The 18,805-nt window shown below is 38.4% G+C and overlaps 1 protein-coding gene across 6 annotated transcripts in view; it reads left to right on the top strand.

Annotated features, from left to right (window-relative positions):
* rxraa (retinoid X receptor, alpha a) overlaps nucleotides 1-18,805 on the top strand; it is a 172,195-nt gene that overhangs the window by 83,221 nt on the left and 70,169 nt on the right. For all 6 annotated transcript variants that reach the window (XM_079586676.1, XM_079586672.1, XM_079586674.1 and 3 more), the window contains one exon: nucleotides 9,786-9,896. In XM_079586676.1, the coding sequence (XP_079442802.1) occupies nucleotides 9,786-9,896 (111 nt within the window). The remainder of the gene's footprint in view (nucleotides 1-9,785; nucleotides 9,897-18,805) is intronic.

Below are 18,805 nucleotides of genomic sequence, written 5' to 3'. Positions count from 1 at the left end.
AGCTTTCTGTCTTTCTCTCTTAAAATGCTGTCCCTCCCCACTTTATTAACATAATTTGGCATATTTTATTTTGAATGATCCAATCATAAGTTAAACACTTTTTTGAGCATATTATGTTTCATATATGTAACACATCATATATGTTCAAGACCACAACATATTGTTTCTGAATGCTGTAAAAAGAAGAAAAATATTCTTTAAATATTTATAGTATATTTGTAGTTTTTTTTTCAATAGTATATATATATATATATATATATATATATATATATATATATATATATATATATATATATATATATATATATATAATTAGGGATGTCAAACGATTAAAATATTTAATCGCGATTAATCGCATCATGTCATACACTGTAAAAAAAAAATGTAACCTCTCCAAGTCAAAATATTATAGTGACTGGTCACATCTACATTTTTACATTGGCCAAATTGAAATTCTGTAAAATAAATTGAATTCATTGTTGCAATAGTCTGTTAACATTGGCTCAATGAGAAATAATATGTCAGACTAAGTGAAAAATTTAGATGTTATCAGCACTAGAAAATTTTGACTTGGGGATGTAATTTTTTTTTTTTAAGTGTCTTAATGTCTCTTGATTTCTTTTTGTCCCATTATTTTTTTTCTCATTTTAATGCTCTTATCAACATGGAAAAGTGGATCGGCTTTGTTTTGTGCAAATGTTTTTTATTGAAAACAACATACTGTGTTCAATTTTGACACTAACATTCTCACTTGGAGCAAATAATCTCTCACACAATGTAACACTGTCCATCAATAAAAGGGTGAAAGAAATACTGACGAGGTAACGTTACTGATATTGACGAGTGGGCGTAGAAACGCTGTGTGTGTGCTTGACCATCAAGTGGTATTTCAGACTGGACGTGCTGCGATGATAGCTCAGTCAGTTCACAACGACAAAACACACCAATCACTTTGGTCTTGTCAATTGAACCATTTGGCAACTTTTTAAAAGTAAACTTTCCATTCAGAATCGTATTGGCATCCATTTCGGCGTCTCACGCTCATCATTCATCCACTCAAAATGTAACGTTAAAGGGGGTCGCACACTGGACTCGTATTTAAAATTCTAACACATTATGCTCTATGAGTGTACACACACTGGCGGCGCCATTTTTGGTCCAACTGTTTAAAAAACTTGAATCAGCTCGCTAATTAATTAATTAGTTCTACTGCAAAAATATCAGAAACTGTTAAAAAATTTATAACAATGCAAATATACATAAACCAAATACACAGTGCGACAACATCATGATAAAGAACAGTCAGAAGCAGCATATGGAGCTGTGGTCTTAAGGGTGTCTGCTGAGTCTGTCCTCTGTTCAGAATGAACATTCAATGTGAGACAGAGAGTAGCATCTGTGGTCACAACTGTTAGTGACACATCCCTTTCACACCTACATAGAACCACACTGAAACACACACTTTGTCATCTTGAGAATAAGAAGGTGCTGGCACCGAGAAAATGCATCATTTCAGTCAACTGAAGCCCTGTTTTAAAGACTTGTTGTGGACCTGAAGCTGGAGAGGGTTGGAATAAAAATGTTGTTGTTTTTTTACGTTTTTTTTATTTTTATTTACCCAGATGGTGGTTACCTGAATTGGTAGTTGAGTAAGGAAAATGAAGAATTAGGCTGGTTCACTTAACTCTAATCGGATGCATTTGGGAGTGTTTAGGCAAGATGTGTTTCGATAACAGAATGGCACAAATCGCAGGACATGTTTCCTAAAAGTTGGACAATTTTAACTTGACACACCATAAAAATTCAGTATAATATATTATGCAGTATTATAAAATATGCAAGATGAATGTGTTTATCTGCATGAGTATGGCTGTAGTGGTTGTGCTTTAAAGTGGTGCATAAAATAACAGTACTATATTGGTCATTTTATTTAATTTTTTTATTGTATCAGACAGTTGATATTGAAGATGCCGGACCATATTAGATAATTGTGCAAATTAATTTGGATTACCGTTGCCATTTGCAATGTATAGCTCGCTCGTTAAAGTACCAACGTCTTAATTAGGCTACGTTCAGACTGTAAGTCCAAATCCGATTATTTGTGTATCTGATTGGAATCTGATCTAAAATTATTAATATAGCTTGAAACGCATTTCATGTGATTTCTTTTGTTTTTGTTCACATTAGCTAATTCTGATCGGATTTCAATCGGATATGCACAAAAATCGTATTTGGACTGACAGTCTGAACGTAGCTTTAGACTAAATTGTTTTCTAATGTCTACTTGATCTTTGTGATCTATTCTGTATCAAATGTGTTTGCTGCTTAATATATTTCAGGGTGATAAACACAGCTGTTCTCTAGAGCGATATGGCTTAGTAAGCAGTCTAAAAGAGCTGGTACAGGAAGGTTGTGGTTATGGGTTTTTTGGGCAGTTAGGGTGGCAGGGGGTGGATGTGGTATTTAGTTTAAAGCATCAAGCATCTGATGATATCAGTGTAGTGGGGTCTGAGAGTGGCCTTTGACTTGACACTTAAAACCACTGCGCTCAGCATGGGGCCAGCAGGCAGACCTGGTGTCAGTCTGTGACCGGTCCCTTTTTTTTTTTTTTGATTGTTCAAGGCAGAACACCTGTGGTCTCAGCAGTGGCCTTGTAAAGGCTGGAATTTCAGAGCAAGGTAGGGTTACGCCCCCTATGGGGACCTTCACTTTTGAAAAGAGAGCGAGAAAGAGACCGAATGTGTTAAATTTTCACATAAAACATAAAGCTTTTCATGTACTTTTCAAGCTTTTTATGTCTCTCACTTTTATCTTGACCTCTGGACAGCGTCCTTATTTCCAGTCCTATTGAAAACCTGGTTTCGCTGACTAAACGTGAAGTCAAAATGCGTTACGGGCCTGCGACGTCACAGGTTATTTCCAAGGAGAGTGGCGAGAGAACAAAGGCTTGATGGAAAGGTGCAGGGAGAAGGTTTCCAGTCGAAACGGACAGTTTGCTGAGCAAAGGTTTGACATTTCCTTCATGCTGATCAGCATCCAAGACATGTTCTCTGTGATGAAAGAGCGATTGTGCCCATGCGTCATTGATTTACAGAGTAGCTTTTGGGGTTTAACCAGGAGACCCAACAAAGTCAGACTGTCATTCTTGATGGGCTTTGATTAAAGCACCGTGGAGGTTGCTTCTGTCCGATGTAGCATAACTGTCAGTTCAGTAATTGAATCTAATGAGAGGCTTCTCTGCCTGATTATTTCTGTAAGTGGAAAGCAAACATCTGAAGTTAATTTTTGGACACCACAGTGGAATACACTCGTAGGCCATGAGAGAACAGGGGAACCGCGTTTGGCACGTATATCCACAACGAGAGTGTGTTTTGAAAGGGTTATTGGTTCATCGGTTCAGGGGTTGTTTAAAAATCCTCCCCATCCTTCGCATTAGATTGAAAATACACTCCTCTGAATGCTTCCACATTCAAGGATGAGGCAATCTGCTTAACGTCACTAGCCGCTAATACATAGAAGACGACACAATAGGCTTTTCAAGGACGTGAGGAATGCGCTACGCCTATGCTTCTCTGAGCTCTCAAGGCTGTTTATTGGGCCCTGGAAAAAGGACCCTGCAAAGTGTTTTCAAAATTGAGTCGATAATAAGATGGCCACGAATATATTATCACAGATGAATCTTCGTGATCTAAACCTTTTTTCTAACTCCGTCCTCTGGAAAAAAGCAGCCTATCTAGCCAATCTATCTATCTGAAATTGTTCAAGATGAGTAAAAATAAATAAATAATAGAATAAAATAAATAATTAATAAATCAATTGTAATGTTATAAATATCATATTTATATTAATATCATTATATATATATATATTATATATATATATATATATATATATATATATATATATATATTAACATTACTAATATAATGATGAATATAGTTACTATTACTATTTTATTATACATATTTATATTATTATATTATCACTGAATATTATTATTATTTTCATTAATTTAGTTTAATATTATTTATATTAATAATATATCTTTTTAATTGACGCTTCACCTTTGAACCTTTTGTGTGCGTGATTAGTAAGACCCAAATTTTCACTAATGCTATATTATATTTTGATATTGAACACTGACTTTCTACAGTAACAAGAAGCAGTTTGCAAGCAGATCCATTTCTACAACATAATCCTACATTTTGAAACTCCGACAACTGGAATTCCGTCTGTTTCTAACAGAACAACAGTTCCCATCTCACACTGTGGCCTTTTTACCTTCTGTGGTCCCCAAATTTTCATATGCAGTTCTTTTTTTTTCTTTTTTTCTTTTTTTTTACTTGGACAGTCAAGGAAGATTAAAAACAGGATTCAACCTTACTGAGCACTATGGCTCAACACCAAGGAGCATGTGCTCTCACCCCTAGGCCATGTATTTAACATTTTTTATATTCATCTTCTATCAATACTTGATCTATTCAGATAAAGTCATCCCAGACTGCTGATAGCTGTGCTAGTTTCATGTCTCTCATATCACTCTGCCTTCTCTTTCTTCTCACATAATAAAATAATTTTAGATCCTCCTCTTGCTAGAGTCCTTATCACCCTGCCGACATTTATTTTATGATAATAATGGGCTGATTGTACATCATTACATGCTTAAATGACACTGTGTTTTATGATTATATTTCATGAGATATAAAAATAGGCCTCAATTAATAATTTTTCACAAGCACATAATTTGTGGGAGCAACGTCTTCCACTGTATATTTTTACTTTGCAGATTGGCTACTGATTCAGGTTACAGAATCAGAAGAGAGAGATTAAACATGACTAATCAGGGATTTACGCCAAGACATAAAGCTCGAGTCCAGAGGAGCTGTTAGAAGACAGATTACTTAATCTGAATATTCATCAAGACTGTTTAAGATACAATCACATGTACACACAGTGGGATGTTTACACACATCTCTGATTAAAAGCCATAAATAAAAGGTACACGGCTAGAATAGCCTGCCCGTTGGTGGGTTCTAATTCAGAAATTAAACTTGAGTGCTTTATTATTACGGGAAATATGATTTTAATTGGATCCATTATAAAGCCATAAATGGCTGGCAAAATGTGAGCATATCTGAAGCATTTCAAAGTGTTTTCTCTCATTAGACCCTTTTTCTTTAGGACTGTGATTGAGAACTTCCTTTTCCCTTTTTTTTTTTTTTTTTTGGTTCTTGTCCTTCTGCATTACCCGTGTTTTTGGAAAAGCCGAGGTTGACTGGGAGCCTTAGCTCATGTGTTAAAGCGGTAATTTTCAGTGACATGGCTCAGAGCAAGCAGGGATGTGTCATTGTCCGCCCTTCACTGGTTACACAATACGGAATCTGTTGGGCTGAAATGAAGGTGATTCACTCCGTCGGGCTTTTAGGCAAGAGCTAATGGGCCCCGCTGACCAGTCGAGCCAGGAAGTGAGGGATATGCCACAGGGAAACGTGTCCCCAATGGCCTAAATTCATTTTGATGACGATTACGGATTCATTTATTTCAGCCATGTTCTTGCCTTGTATTACAAGCTTAATTTGGTTTACACTTGCTGGATTTGTCTGATGTTTTTCACGCTGGTTGAAGTGTGTCCTAGAAAGCAGAAGTGTGAGACCTTAATACCTTTCCTTTTTTGCTGTCTTTTTCACTGCTAGACTTTTACTGTGTTCACGAATAGGCTTCCACTTTAGTCATTGCTTATTGGAGAATTTGCACAGATTAATCACATGATTTATAATCAGACATGTGCTCGTACGTGGCATAACGGTTTCCTATAATCTCTTGTGGTTTTCATTAATGCATATTTCAGCTACTCCATTTTTTAAAACCAGCTTATTGGTTTCATTTAGATGGAAAACGGAGCCCCTAAAGGGACATGAAGGGAAAAAGATATGAGATGGAGGAAAACTTATTCGTCAATGCTTTGGCGTTCCCTCGCAAAAACTTTTGTGTTCCACCGAGAAACTTTGCTTTTGCTTACAAAGGGCTCAAAATGTTTTGCGAGGGAATGCAAAACTTTTGTGAGAGAACACAAAAGCATTGACATTATTTTTCCTCCCATCTCATTTTTTCCCCCTTAAAGGGATAGTTCACCCAAAAATGAAAATTACGCCATGATTTACTCACCCTCAAGTCATCCTAGGTGTATGCCAATCTTCTTTCAGACGAATACAATCGGAAAAATGTCCTGGCTCTTCCAAGCTTTATAATGGCAGTGAATGGCCGTTTCTGTTTTGAAGTCCATACAATCTATGCATCTGTGCATCTATCCATCATTAAAGTGCTCCACATGGCTCTTGTGGGTTAATAAAGGCCCCCTGAAACAAAGCGATGAGTTTGTGTAAGAAAAATATTCATACTTACCACGTTGCAAAGTTAAATTCTAGCTTCCGGCCAAACGGCCATACGCAGTTTACATACGCCTAAAGCACAACTTAAACAACTTATGAAGTCAGAAGTAGTGTAGTGCGTCATGGTGTAGCGTAAGTATCAGCTGTACGTCGCATTACTCGCATAAGTTGCGCTTTAAACTTGGAGTGGAATCCGTATGTTCGTTTGGCCGGATATTTTTCATACACAAATGCATCGCTTTGCTTAAGAAAGCCTTTATTAACCCCCTGAGCCGTGTGGAACACTTTAATGATGGATAGATACACTTTTATGGACTTTGAAACTGAAACGGCCATTCACTGCCATTATAAAGCTTGGAAGAGCCAGGACATTTTTTTAATACAACTCGGATTGTATTCAACTGAAAGAAGAATGGCATAAACACCTAGGATGACTTGAGGGTGAGTAAATCCTGGGCTAATTTAACATTTTGGGTGAGCTTTCCCTTTAAGATAGAGCATTAAAATTCAGCCCTATCTTAAAGAGATACTTCTTCTAGAAAGGATGATTCTAAATTATTAACTCCCTTATGATGTTCTATTAAAACTCTATGAACAGTATGGAAAAAGCAGAAGAAACGTGTAAAGGAAAAAAACAATAGCATAGTGAACAAAAATGATCAAGAAGTATAAAAGTAGTTCATGCAACTTAAATGCTAGACTCTTCTCATATGATTTTCATTTTTCAGTAACTTAAATCAGTAATTTAAGTTACTGATAATCTTCCCCTCCTGTGAACTTGTTAACATGATCAATAAGCTGAAGTCGAAGAACCAGATTAGTCTGATTCATGGACAAACTCATTTAGTTCTATTTGTGAACCAGATCAGTCTGCTCATTGAAAAGAACTAGCTCAATGTAATGATCAATTCATGACATTGAACTGATTCAGATCTCTAGTTCAACTCGCTGATTCAATGATCCAGTTGTAAGGATTCCCAAGTTAACAAATTACTGAAGGGTGATTGTTATCTATTGGATGGCTTCAGAAGACCTAGGAATGTAGAGCATACGTCTATTTATTAATGAGATTGGCAAATGTGGTTCCTGTGAATTGTAGTTTTAGGTAAACCTCACTGTGAAGATTCTTCAGAAATTGCTCCACTGAAAAATAACAACAAATGGGTTTGTGACTACATGAAGACAGTTTTCATATTTGAGCAAAGTAATTGTTCCATAGTTTGATTGTTGCTGTCCCTTTCACTGTCTTTCTCCAGTTCTTTTCACAGTTCTTTTTCCTCTTAAAACAGGCTCATAATGTCTATATTACCATGCTATGGTTTCGTCTTTAAGGTTTCTCGTCCCTCTCTGAACAATTCCACTTTTCTTTTTTTTTCTTTTCTTTTTTTTTTTCTTTTTTTCATTTTAATCAAACAGCTGCAGCAGGCGCCTAACAGGCAGTCCGTCGGTTTCCTGTCCTCTCCCCCCCCCACCCCCTTTGACCAAAGCATCAGCATCCTAGCCAGCTTATCATGGGGAACTAATTCAATATCCCTGTGCCTGATTTAAATGTCATTGGCTGAGCTCATCTGGAATGACATGTTTTTCACGGTGGAAGTAAAGGCGCTTTATTGAGCAGGGACCGGAGTGGGGGGATGTGGCTGCCCTTCGCTCTTCATGTTCGCTCCCATCCGAAAGGTCTACGAGCTTTTTAAGATCATTCGGTGCACATTCAGTGCACGCTCGCTCATCCTATCTTTCATTGGCTCTGTGAGTCATCACACATCCTTAGCTGACTTGTAAAAGTAGACTACAGCAAAAGTTACATCCTCATGTCAGTCTATCTGAGTTTTTGTTTTGCTTTCTAAATTTTGTGATATGTTTTAATATTACAAATATCATGTTGACTTTTTGCAGTTCATTTGCTTTTTTAAGGATTTTAATTTAAGTACTTAATAGGATAGTTCACCTAAAAAAAAACATTAATTACTGTAATTTATTCACCTAACCTATTCACCTATTTGTCACTCCAAACCATTTATGCAACTGGACAATTGAGTCGAGTTGACTTGAGAACCATATAAGTCTGATTCATGAATAAAGGATGCATCTCAATAAGCTCCCTAGATCTCTAGGTTGTGAATCAATATTGTGGCTTTGGTTTCCCGCTTAAGATTATCCGTTAATAGTGAGTATCGATTGTGGGGACTTTTAAGGGAGCGAACGTTTCAGTGCCCTGGGAAGTTTTTGTGATTTAAGACACCCATAAAAAAGCCAACTTCCTGACTAGTGAACTAGGGAGCGGATTGAGGCGCCCCCGTAAAGTGTTTTTGTGAACTGAATCATCTGAATAATTTTAACAGATCTCAAAATGACATGGAATATAGCACACAAGTCATATAGTCTACTATTATACTTTAAGTGTTTTTTTGTAATTATATGTACATTTAAATTAAATCTAGGATATTTTGTGTTCCACAGAAGAAAAAGTCATACAGATTTGAAACAAAACTAGAGTGTGTAATGTTCATTTGTGGGTCAACATGTCCCTTTAAGATTAAATGTTGATTGACAGCAAACCCCTTGCTGTTGACATTCTGTGATCTCTTGCCACGTGGGTGATGATATCAGTTAACCCATTGTACCAGAGAAAAGGTCCCTGTGTGAGGAATGGCCCAAAAACCCCTGAGATGCACAGCATGGCGTCTTACCATGACCCCCGCAGGCATGCCTGTATCATCTGGCCTTTTGCCCATACTGAGTCATCTGCCTCCGATCTCACCCCTGCTCCTTTCTTAACTCCCCCCTTGCGTTTTTTTTTTTACCCCTTTGCATCCCGACTCGCATGTCTGGCAGCCTCTGGGGTTGTGGGTTGGAGAACAGGGAAAAATGTGGAAATGTGAGAGGTTGGCTGGGGCTTACCACGGCACATAGAGGGGCAATATACAAGGCAGGACGAGTCAAAGAAGTGGGTGCTTTAAAAGATCAATTTAAATATAAAGGGCAAATAAACATCTGGTCTGTCAAGTCTGCCAGTCTGATCTTGAAGTGGGCAATCAGAAGTGCATCTTTTTTCAGTAGAGAGGGACAACATGGCTAAAACACTCAAATGGCAATACTAAATGTAGTCTGTTGCAGCTTTAGTTATTCAGGTTCCATTAATTTATGAAAAGAGCATATTCACAACATGACTTCCATTCTGACTAGCAAGTAACTTAATTCATGTCATTTTGTGGAGATAAAATGTTATTAATATTACGTTAACCTTGTGGTTCTGTTTAAATTCATTGGTATTGGAGGATGTGTGTTAATCCCCTCCCCCCAATGGTTATTTGACATTACAATTATGTTGACGAAATAGTTTCATCATCATGAATTACTTGTAGTAAAGTTGAATCTCATCTGTTTTTCCCATAGGGTTCCTGAAGCCCCAGTGTTCAATACCACCACCGCCTCAGAGAGGACGAGCAGAAGCATGTACGTGTTTCAGCGGAATGTGCGCTCTTCATCAGCGCAGACTTTCTACAGGTAATGAATGCTTATTCAGGACTGCAAAATCACTTATGTTCTCGGTAGAGCTTAAACTTTTAGTAATAATTCAACTGTTGGCAGCTATGTAGCCCCACCATATAATAATTCTGCCTTTTTGTGTGCGTCAACTGTTCCCATGAAACCTTATGGTTCTTACTTTGAAGAACACTCAAAATGCATGCATAAATCAATGCATTGAAGTCATATTTAGAGCCCTAAACGGATTTCCATCGCGCTCAGCTATAACTCCTGCCAAATGTGTCTGGTCTTGTAATATGTCTGCATCTGCAAGAAACAAGACACATCTTGCTCCACATGTGTACACATACAAACGCACTCTCTAATCTGAAATAGTGTACGGCCCCATCTGAATGTTTCGGCCCTGCAGTGTGTTATTTACAGTTTGTTATGCTAGGGCTGATGGGCTGATGGACATGTTAGCAACCAGTCTTCTCGAAGTGATCCTTATGGAGTAGAGTTACGGCACATTCCAGCCGTGTCCCTGTGGTATGTGGAGAATGATATACTGTTGGTTTGCGTGTAAGCATGTTTTGTTACATGTCTTTTATTGTGTTGTCCTAATATAGTGTAATCTCTAGATCAGTTCATAAGGAAATGACATATGAACTGATTCATTACAAAATGGGTTCATAAAAGAATCCTGTAGGACTGTGGTTCTCAGATGGTTTTGTGTCTAGATGTTTCACTGCGCATCAAGTAGCGACCGAATTAAATTGAATGCACATGTCCTCACAATGAAACATTGAAATTAATTAATTTTACAGTTTTGAATGAGGACATGACATGTATGTATTTTGACTGGTTTCAAATAATTGACAGATGAATTGTTCAGTTTGACTGGAGAGACGTCCTTAGACGTCAACAACAAAATATACATAAAATGTTTACTCCTAACTTTGATAAGCCAATTTATTTAGCTATTCTTCATTTGTACAATTATATGGTTAATTAGTTGCATTTAGCATCCTATTTTTTTACCTATCATAACAGATTTGCAACCTTTTTTGTGACATCAGATGAGAACCACGGATATGGGAAACACTCCTGTGTATGTTTATAAATGAGTCAGTTCTGTGACCTTACACATGTGCCAGGTGCATTATGGGAGACCTCATCCATATATGCTATTCAAATGAGATGCCATTTCGATTCATCTCTTTGATTTTGCTTTTAAAACGGGATTGGATTTGACAGTCACTTCTTGGACTTTTTACAATATTTTTTACAAAAACCCCAAAGGGTTTAGCGTTTGCTCAGAAGCACAAGTTGAAGGCTGGTTTATCCCTCACGTACCCATGTGATTTGATTGAATCCATGTTTTATACTCTCTCAACCCTGAAAGGCATGGCAAGCATGTTTCAATAGCCACTGCAGATGGTCTGCATACATCATTTACAACAAAGGGCTACTTTTATTGATGGTATACAGAGATTTTCTTGGTTTAGTTGGTTTACTCGGATTCATTCGTGCTCGAGAAAAATGTTGAAGGTCCCATATTGTACATCTTTCTGAAGTTTTATTTTAGGTTTTGATGTCCTTAAGAATATATGTTTGTGGTATTAGTACCAAAAACCATCTCAATATATTTTTACAGCTCCTTTCTCAGGAGCTCTACCAAGAACAGGTCGATTTTGGCCTGTCTAATTAATATTCATGAGCCTCTCTTCTGAGTGACGCACTGCCAGGCCAACCACAAGTAACTAGGGTCATGTATGCTGTTGTCTGCTGTGGCTTGGTGATGCTCACAAGTAAGTTAAATAAAACACCTGTAATGATGGTGCTAAATAATTTGTTATTAAAGCATAATCATTTACAAACCACTGTTAATTTAACATAAAAGCAAGCATAGGCTACTGCGTGCATGGTTTGGCATGACAGAAATAGCGCAAAGTGCGCTCCCTTAATAATTCCTAAAAAGCTGACATCTCAATTCATCGCGATCTCACAAAGCTCCGTTATTATCAATGAAGCTGACTGCACAATAAATCTTTCATAATACCAACACTTCGTTTGTTATAATCAGAGAATTTGCCAGCATGCGGAATTCAGCACTGAACAAAAACTCCATTGTGTTCAAGAAATCAACACATATGTCTGTGATTGGCTACATTGCTCAACGCTGCAGACATGTTATAAATAGAAACTCGTTCTGGTTAGAAATAGAAACTCTAGTTTTTATTTAGTTGTAGTTATTCTTGTTGCTTTTGTGCACCATGAATAACAATTTATTTGTTTTTAGATGTTTCATTTTTAGATATTTCTATTTTGCGGGAGTCCCGCAAATTGTTTTATTCTCCCACAATCCGCACACAGACGATTACCTTTCCGCCTGCTGTTGCATTGGGTCCCGCCCATAGTATATATAAAATATTTTTATTCAAGAACCGCTATAAAGCCAAAACCTTAAATACCTTAAATTATACGTTTATCACTGTAAAGCCGCTTTGAAACAATCTACATTGTCAAAAGCGCTATATAAATGAAGATGACTTGACTTGACTTGTGGATTGACTGTTTTGAAACTTATATGGTAGTTACATAGACCCCCTAGACCTCTGTCATCATAAAAAAAGCCAGGAAATTTCATTTTTTACAATATGGGACTTTTAAATATTTCTGCAAGCTGGCGTGGTGGTCTTGAGACGCTCCAGAGAGTTTTTGGCAACACAAATAAGTTTGCCTATAAAAAAGATTTCTTTCTACATATTGTCTTTTCCAGAGCCCATAATAGAGCTTGTGGAGAACGAGTCTTTAAAACCCTGCGTGGTGCTCGGCAGTCTGTTCACGGTGAAACGGTTACTGTGGAAACCCTGTGGTCTGGTGTGGTGGCTAGCCTAACTGGAGTCGCTCGTTTATAGAAGTAGTAATAGCCATGTTTCTAATTAGGGAATGTGTTTCCGTAAATCTCTTCAGAGCGGGAGGATGTGTTCCCGTCTTAGCTTGTTGCTTGTACCGCGGTGACCAAAATCACACATTCGAGTGAGGAAGATGACACGGGTTTGTTGGCGAACGAAGCAGGCAAAGGAACGTCACCCGGGGAGATCTGAATCCCTGATGTGGCGGCACTTTGGCTTCCAGTGGTTTTACATTGTTTTTTGTTGTTTTTTTTACAAAACATACCCTTTACTGGAAAGAGGCCGTGAGAAACAGCGTCCTTATTCAGTTCCAACTTCATTTCAAAGGCGCTCGGTTTTTTATTAATATAATTTTTTTTTAAAGTGCTCGTATGAAGTGCGCAAGAGGGAGCACTTAAAAAACTGCTGCGGAGGGGCCTCACAATGCCGTCCTTGTACTGCGATCTGGGCTCTTCTTGCTGCAGCGAGTAGAGGAATGGAAAAGATTATCCACAGGAATGTCTGGGGTGCCCTCAAACGCAGCGCTCCGCGTGACCGGCCAATGGGAGAGCTCAACCGAGTGGCGGGCTAATTTTTTCCTGATGAACTCAGCCGCCTGCTTCATAATGGAGTCTGATTGCCAGCGCTGAACTCACATATGGTCCATGTTTGCAGAGCCCAAATGACAGGACCACTTCTGTAGCGGGCAGGAGGAGACGATCGCTGGCTCAGTTTTTTGTTGTCTCATTAGGGTTGGGTTAGGACGAGGGTTTAGTCAGACTCATTTCAGACCACTTTCTCTTTCAGGTGTGGGTGTTTTTTCTTTAATTATTCACTTTTTATTGGCATCACTTATCTTAAACTCAAGTTACGCCCTAAAGCCAAACCTTATTACTTCTAGCCGCACTTAATTATATTGGTTGGGTCGCGGTGCATCTCTCAGCTTCATAAATTCTCCCAATTAATTTGGAGGCTATTTATTGTCCCGAGTTCTTGGAAACAACTTTTTGCGGCCCTATTACGACAAGTGGCTGTAGAATTAACTGCATAAATTACTCGGCTCAAAGTGGGTGTGTTTTAGCTCAGTGGAACGTCGCCGGCAGCCTACAGAGAGACAAAAAGAAAATGTGGTCAGGCTTTCCGAGGCCAAAGCATGTGTTTGTAGACCTTGTGGTCACACGGGAAGGGGAAGGGGCACTCTGGGGTCAAAAGGTGAGGGAGGTCAAGGAAAGGAGCTTGTTAGCTGCAACATGTTCCATGCTCCTTGTTTTTTAATTGGGTCTGCTTGGCGTCCATGCTCGCCCTCGCCACTTCCTGTTGGCCCGGGGCCGCCAAAAAGGGGCCTGGAAACTCCAACTTGTTGATTATAGAGTCAGGCTCTTTATTCGCTCTGAAATCCATCACTACCCGGCATACAGGCTATTTTAATGGTAATATTTATTTAAACTGGGCTTCAAAGGTAACCCAGTGGAGAAATAACAATTCGGCTGCCATTTTTTAACATGTCTTTGTCATATGTACTCATGTTGGTTTATATTCTCACAGCGAGCCTGCAGTCTGTCATTATTTGGGTCGTAGCTGCCAAAAGGGTTTGGGCTAATTGGATTTCGAAGTTCATTTTCATCAGCTATTTGATAAAGACCTGGCAGCAGTCCTAAACACTCCAGCCACCCCCGGTTTCTGCACCAATGAGCACATTCCATATGTCGGGAATGTAATGAGGAGAAGCAAAACGAAAAGTTTGATCCGAGTGATCTCATCTGGGAGAGACGTTTTACTTTATTCCCTCATCAGCCCCGTGTAAACACTGGAAGCAAAGTCGGAGTCATGTGGCTCGTTGGGATGGAGTTTTCCCCGTGACGCTGTCAAGCACTTTTTGTGCTAATCTGCCAGCTAATTGAAAGCAGCTTGCTTTCATGTCTTGTGTTACACTGCCCATGCCTCTTGAAATGAAAATGATGGAGGACACATCTGTGATATAGGCTTTAAATAGATATATGTTTTTTGGATCAGAGATGTCAGGCACTATGATGTATTAGCAGAGAGTGCAGTGTGTCTGTCAGAAGACAATGTAATGCAGGCCATTGAACAGGCCTTTTTGGAGCTATTAGCATTGTTCTGGAGTGAAGTATCTGTAAATATTTCACTTTCTCCAGCTAATAGAAGAACAATGAGTTTTTATGTTCTTATTACGTTCTTATGTCGTCATCCGTTCTTTAGTGTGATGATAATAATATTCCTTGTTATTGGATTAATATTGATAATGATGAATATTATAATTAATGTATTGTTAATAATAATAAATGAATTTATAAAAACACTTTTTATTATTATTGTTGGTATAAATAATAGATGTTTTTACGTTGTCCGGAACACTTCCTGCCGTTGGATATTCCCTCCTCAGTCATTTGATTTATTTAATTTGATATTTATTTACAATTAAAACGTTTTTTTTTGTGCGCAAAATACATTTCCTTTTTAGGACTCTATTATAAAAGACCACACTTTGTATAAGATATGTGTTTATCACAAAATAAATTTGTGTGTAACATAAAAAAATGAGGCAAAATGGAAAAACAATCCTGCTAAACACTTGCTTTGACCGCCAATACAAACGCATAGCCACACTTTTACCTCAAATGACTGCAGGACAACACACACTGTAGTATGGAATGACTATTGACTTTGTGTGTGTGTGAGCATCATAAACTAGTTGATTCAGTGACCATCTCTGAAGGTGAGCCCAGCTGACATATTTAGTTACATGCCAGCCAATCAGAGGCAGAGAGACAGAAAGAGCATGTGTGAATCAAAAGTGTGAGTGGCAATAGTGGGAGAGATGGGGCCAAATCTGCAGGAGGAAGCAAAAGAAACCAAAAAAAAAAAAAAAAAAATGGAGTTACAAACAGAGGAAGTGGAGCTCACATTGGCACAGTGTGACAGCAGCCGCTCGTTGTGTCTGGGTCAGGAAAAAAATCAGAGCGACTAAGCCTTTGATAAATCTTTGAGCTCTTAATCTCTGTGTGCCACCATCATAGTGAAATCCTATCTCATTGTCACAGCTGACCGAGGGGGTTGGTGGGCGGCAACACCGTGTCTCGCTCTGTATCTCACTGCCTTCTGGGATATGCAGCCTTTCCCTGACCTTCTCTGTCTGTTTCGTCATTAAGGTTTAATTTATGGTGATCATGGCTCGAAGTCAACAAATCAAAATGAACCCTGTTAACTTTAAAAAAAAAAAAACATTTACTGATCTTATTGTGATTAAATGATGCACGTTGTCGAAGTATTAACCTTTTTTATAAAATTTCTCAGCTTCTGAAAAAAACTTTTTATCAAGTTTATGAAATCTATTAAATTGGCTGACGTTCTTGGAAAAACACTATGATTTTTATTTAAGCCTTGCATTTCTCTCTCTAAGTTTAGATATGTTACAGTGCAAATTACATTATACAGTGTATATTACAGTGCAATTGACTGCTGGAAAAATTTACTGAGATGAGTCTTTCCAACTGCAGTAAAATATTACAAATAGACTGTTATTTGTTTGCACCATCATTGTTTTAGGATCACACTTAGGGTGAAATATAAAAACAATTGCGAATATGATATATTGTGGCGTCAGAACCTCTTTTTTTCCATTCAGGTTGCGCAACAATATATTCTTGCATGCTTGGAGTCTTACAACAGTAAGACATTCAGTGAGGCCCTTCCAAAGGAACTGGCCAATCTGGGTGATTTATTTATTGATCCTGGTTTTCTTCTGGACGAATGTGTGCGGCTGTCCACACATAAATTACAGTAGTTGTGCCCAGAGCTTCTCACTTATCTGTGACTGAAAAATACAGACTCTTTAGAACGCAGCACACTGGCTGTTTGTGTGCGATTTGCTTGTTTATGTGTGTGTGTGTGTTTTTGGAAGAAGAGCTCCAAGTGTTGTTTGGATGGATGCCTCCACTGAAGTCATCTAATTCCAATATGCATAAGATCTGTCCTGCCAGGGACAACAGGATGCTTTGGATCAGACACACATAGGTTCAATGTGCATGCTGATTTTACAAACATAAAGTACTGACGTACTTTAGCACTGATCTTTCATGCTCCTTTGGGATGGATGGGGAAAAATTCAAAGGTCTTTGGGAATCATATGCAAAAGTCGTTTGGATTAGGCAAGTTGTGCACGTAATACTGTATGTGACCCTCTCCGTTATTTTGATTCAGAAATGCTTTTATAATTTGAATCTAAAGATTCTAAACCGTTTTCAGAGATTTTATTGACAGAATTTTTCATTAAAACAATCTACTGATTCAAAGTTTTGGGTCTTTACTTTTTTCAGATATAATATTTTTGAAATAATGCTCTTATGCTTACCATATCTCTCTAATGCTTCCTGTTATGGTAGAGCTGAATTTTCAGCAGCCAGTCTTCACTGTCACATGATCCTTCAGCATTCTAATATGTTGATTTGGTGCTCAAGAAACATTTCTTATTATCATTATTATTATATATGTATTTTTGTTTTTTATGTGCATTTTTTAAATGTTAGTCTCAATAGTTTCTCTTAAGTCAGATGACGCATTGCTGCAATGTTGTACGCATATCGCGTTTCGCCATACGTCTGCACATCGTCTGTTTGTTAACTGGACCGTGCCTTAGGCTTAGCAGTTGTCAAAGCTCAGGTGTCCTTTAGAAAGCGCACGGCCAGTTAGCTCTATCCACAAAGGCACAAGGAAGCTGGTTTCCCTTAGGGCGGCCGCTAAGAGCTTGAGAGGGCATGGGGGCTCGTAGGGGAGGTCATGGATGGGGTTCTGTCGGTATTTTGACGCTAAAATGATTAGACACACTTGGCATTATACCCAACGCTGCGGCGGATGGGGACGCAGGCAACTGGAGCGATTGTTTGATCCGAATGCCACCAGAGCTGTTCTCATGAAGGCCAAGGTCAATGTTCAGACAACTGCCGTCGTTGCCATGTTTTGATACAGGTCAAAGAGGGGATGAGGTCACTGAACGAAAGGAGATTGTGACCTTACAATGTCTTACAGGTAGCAACAGGGCCAGCCGAGTGTGCTAATTTGCTGCAAAGCATGCTGGGATACAGTCAGAATGGGACAAATGTGTTACTTGTTGCCCGTGTTTGCACTGGAAGTGGTTTGGTACTTTTACAGCTAATGGAAATGTCTTGTTTTGGTGCGCTGCTGTTCAGGGACACACAGCTGTGACTTTGGTTCTAAAAAATAGATTTTTTTTAAAGACTCTATGAATCAGAGTTTCAGTTATCAGTCACACTGATATATATCCTACAGATTCAAAAGTGTACTCTGTATAAAGTGTCATTTTGGTGAAATTGTTCCCATGTTTTTTTTATGCCATTCTGTGGATTCGGCTGCACTCGGGCTGTTCCAGAGGAATTCTTGCGGAAAGTTGACCTTTTACCACACACAAACATGCACTCCCCCGGTTTAGTTGAGGCTGCTGTGCATATGGGAGGTAGAGAGCAGAGCATGTGTGCCCGAGCGAAACAAACGCCACAGGGGCATAATGTTCACAAGTCCATTGCAGCCTGTGACATTGAGCTAATTGACTGATGTCGCCATGTAATAACGAACATATGAAAGTAAAAATCAAACGGAATGACAGAGAGGGATTTTACAGTTGGTGTGAGGGGGAAGGATAAACGCTCTAGTCTAGACTTTGTTATTGAACCTGTTGTTAGTGGTTGAGTAGTTTATTAAATTTAGTATCTAAACTTTAATCTTTAAAATCCATGGAGGATTTTAAACAAGACCAATTCATTTACATTCTTGTTCATTTAAATCTAGGCTGAAAAGTAGGACTACTTTTCAAGGCTAGTTTTGTGAACTGGTTCAATTAATTAATTGGAAGGATATAATTCAAAAGAATAATTAGTTCATAAACCTTTTTTTTCTTGATTTTAGGATGGCATGTCTTCACGTGGTGCACCGGTTTAGGCCACTGAAAGCCTGCTTACTCTTGAAGAATGACTTTTTCTTCTCTTTAAAGGCCTACAGGCAGGGATTGTGAATAGA

Source organism: Phoxinus phoxinus, assembly GCF_949152265.1.
Source record: "Phoxinus phoxinus genome assembly, chromosome: 17".
Lineage (NCBI taxonomy): Eukaryota > Metazoa > Chordata > Actinopteri > Cypriniformes > Leuciscidae > Phoxinus > Phoxinus phoxinus.
Note: the sequence above shows the minus strand (reverse complement) of the source record. Positions and strands in the feature narration are given on the sequence as shown.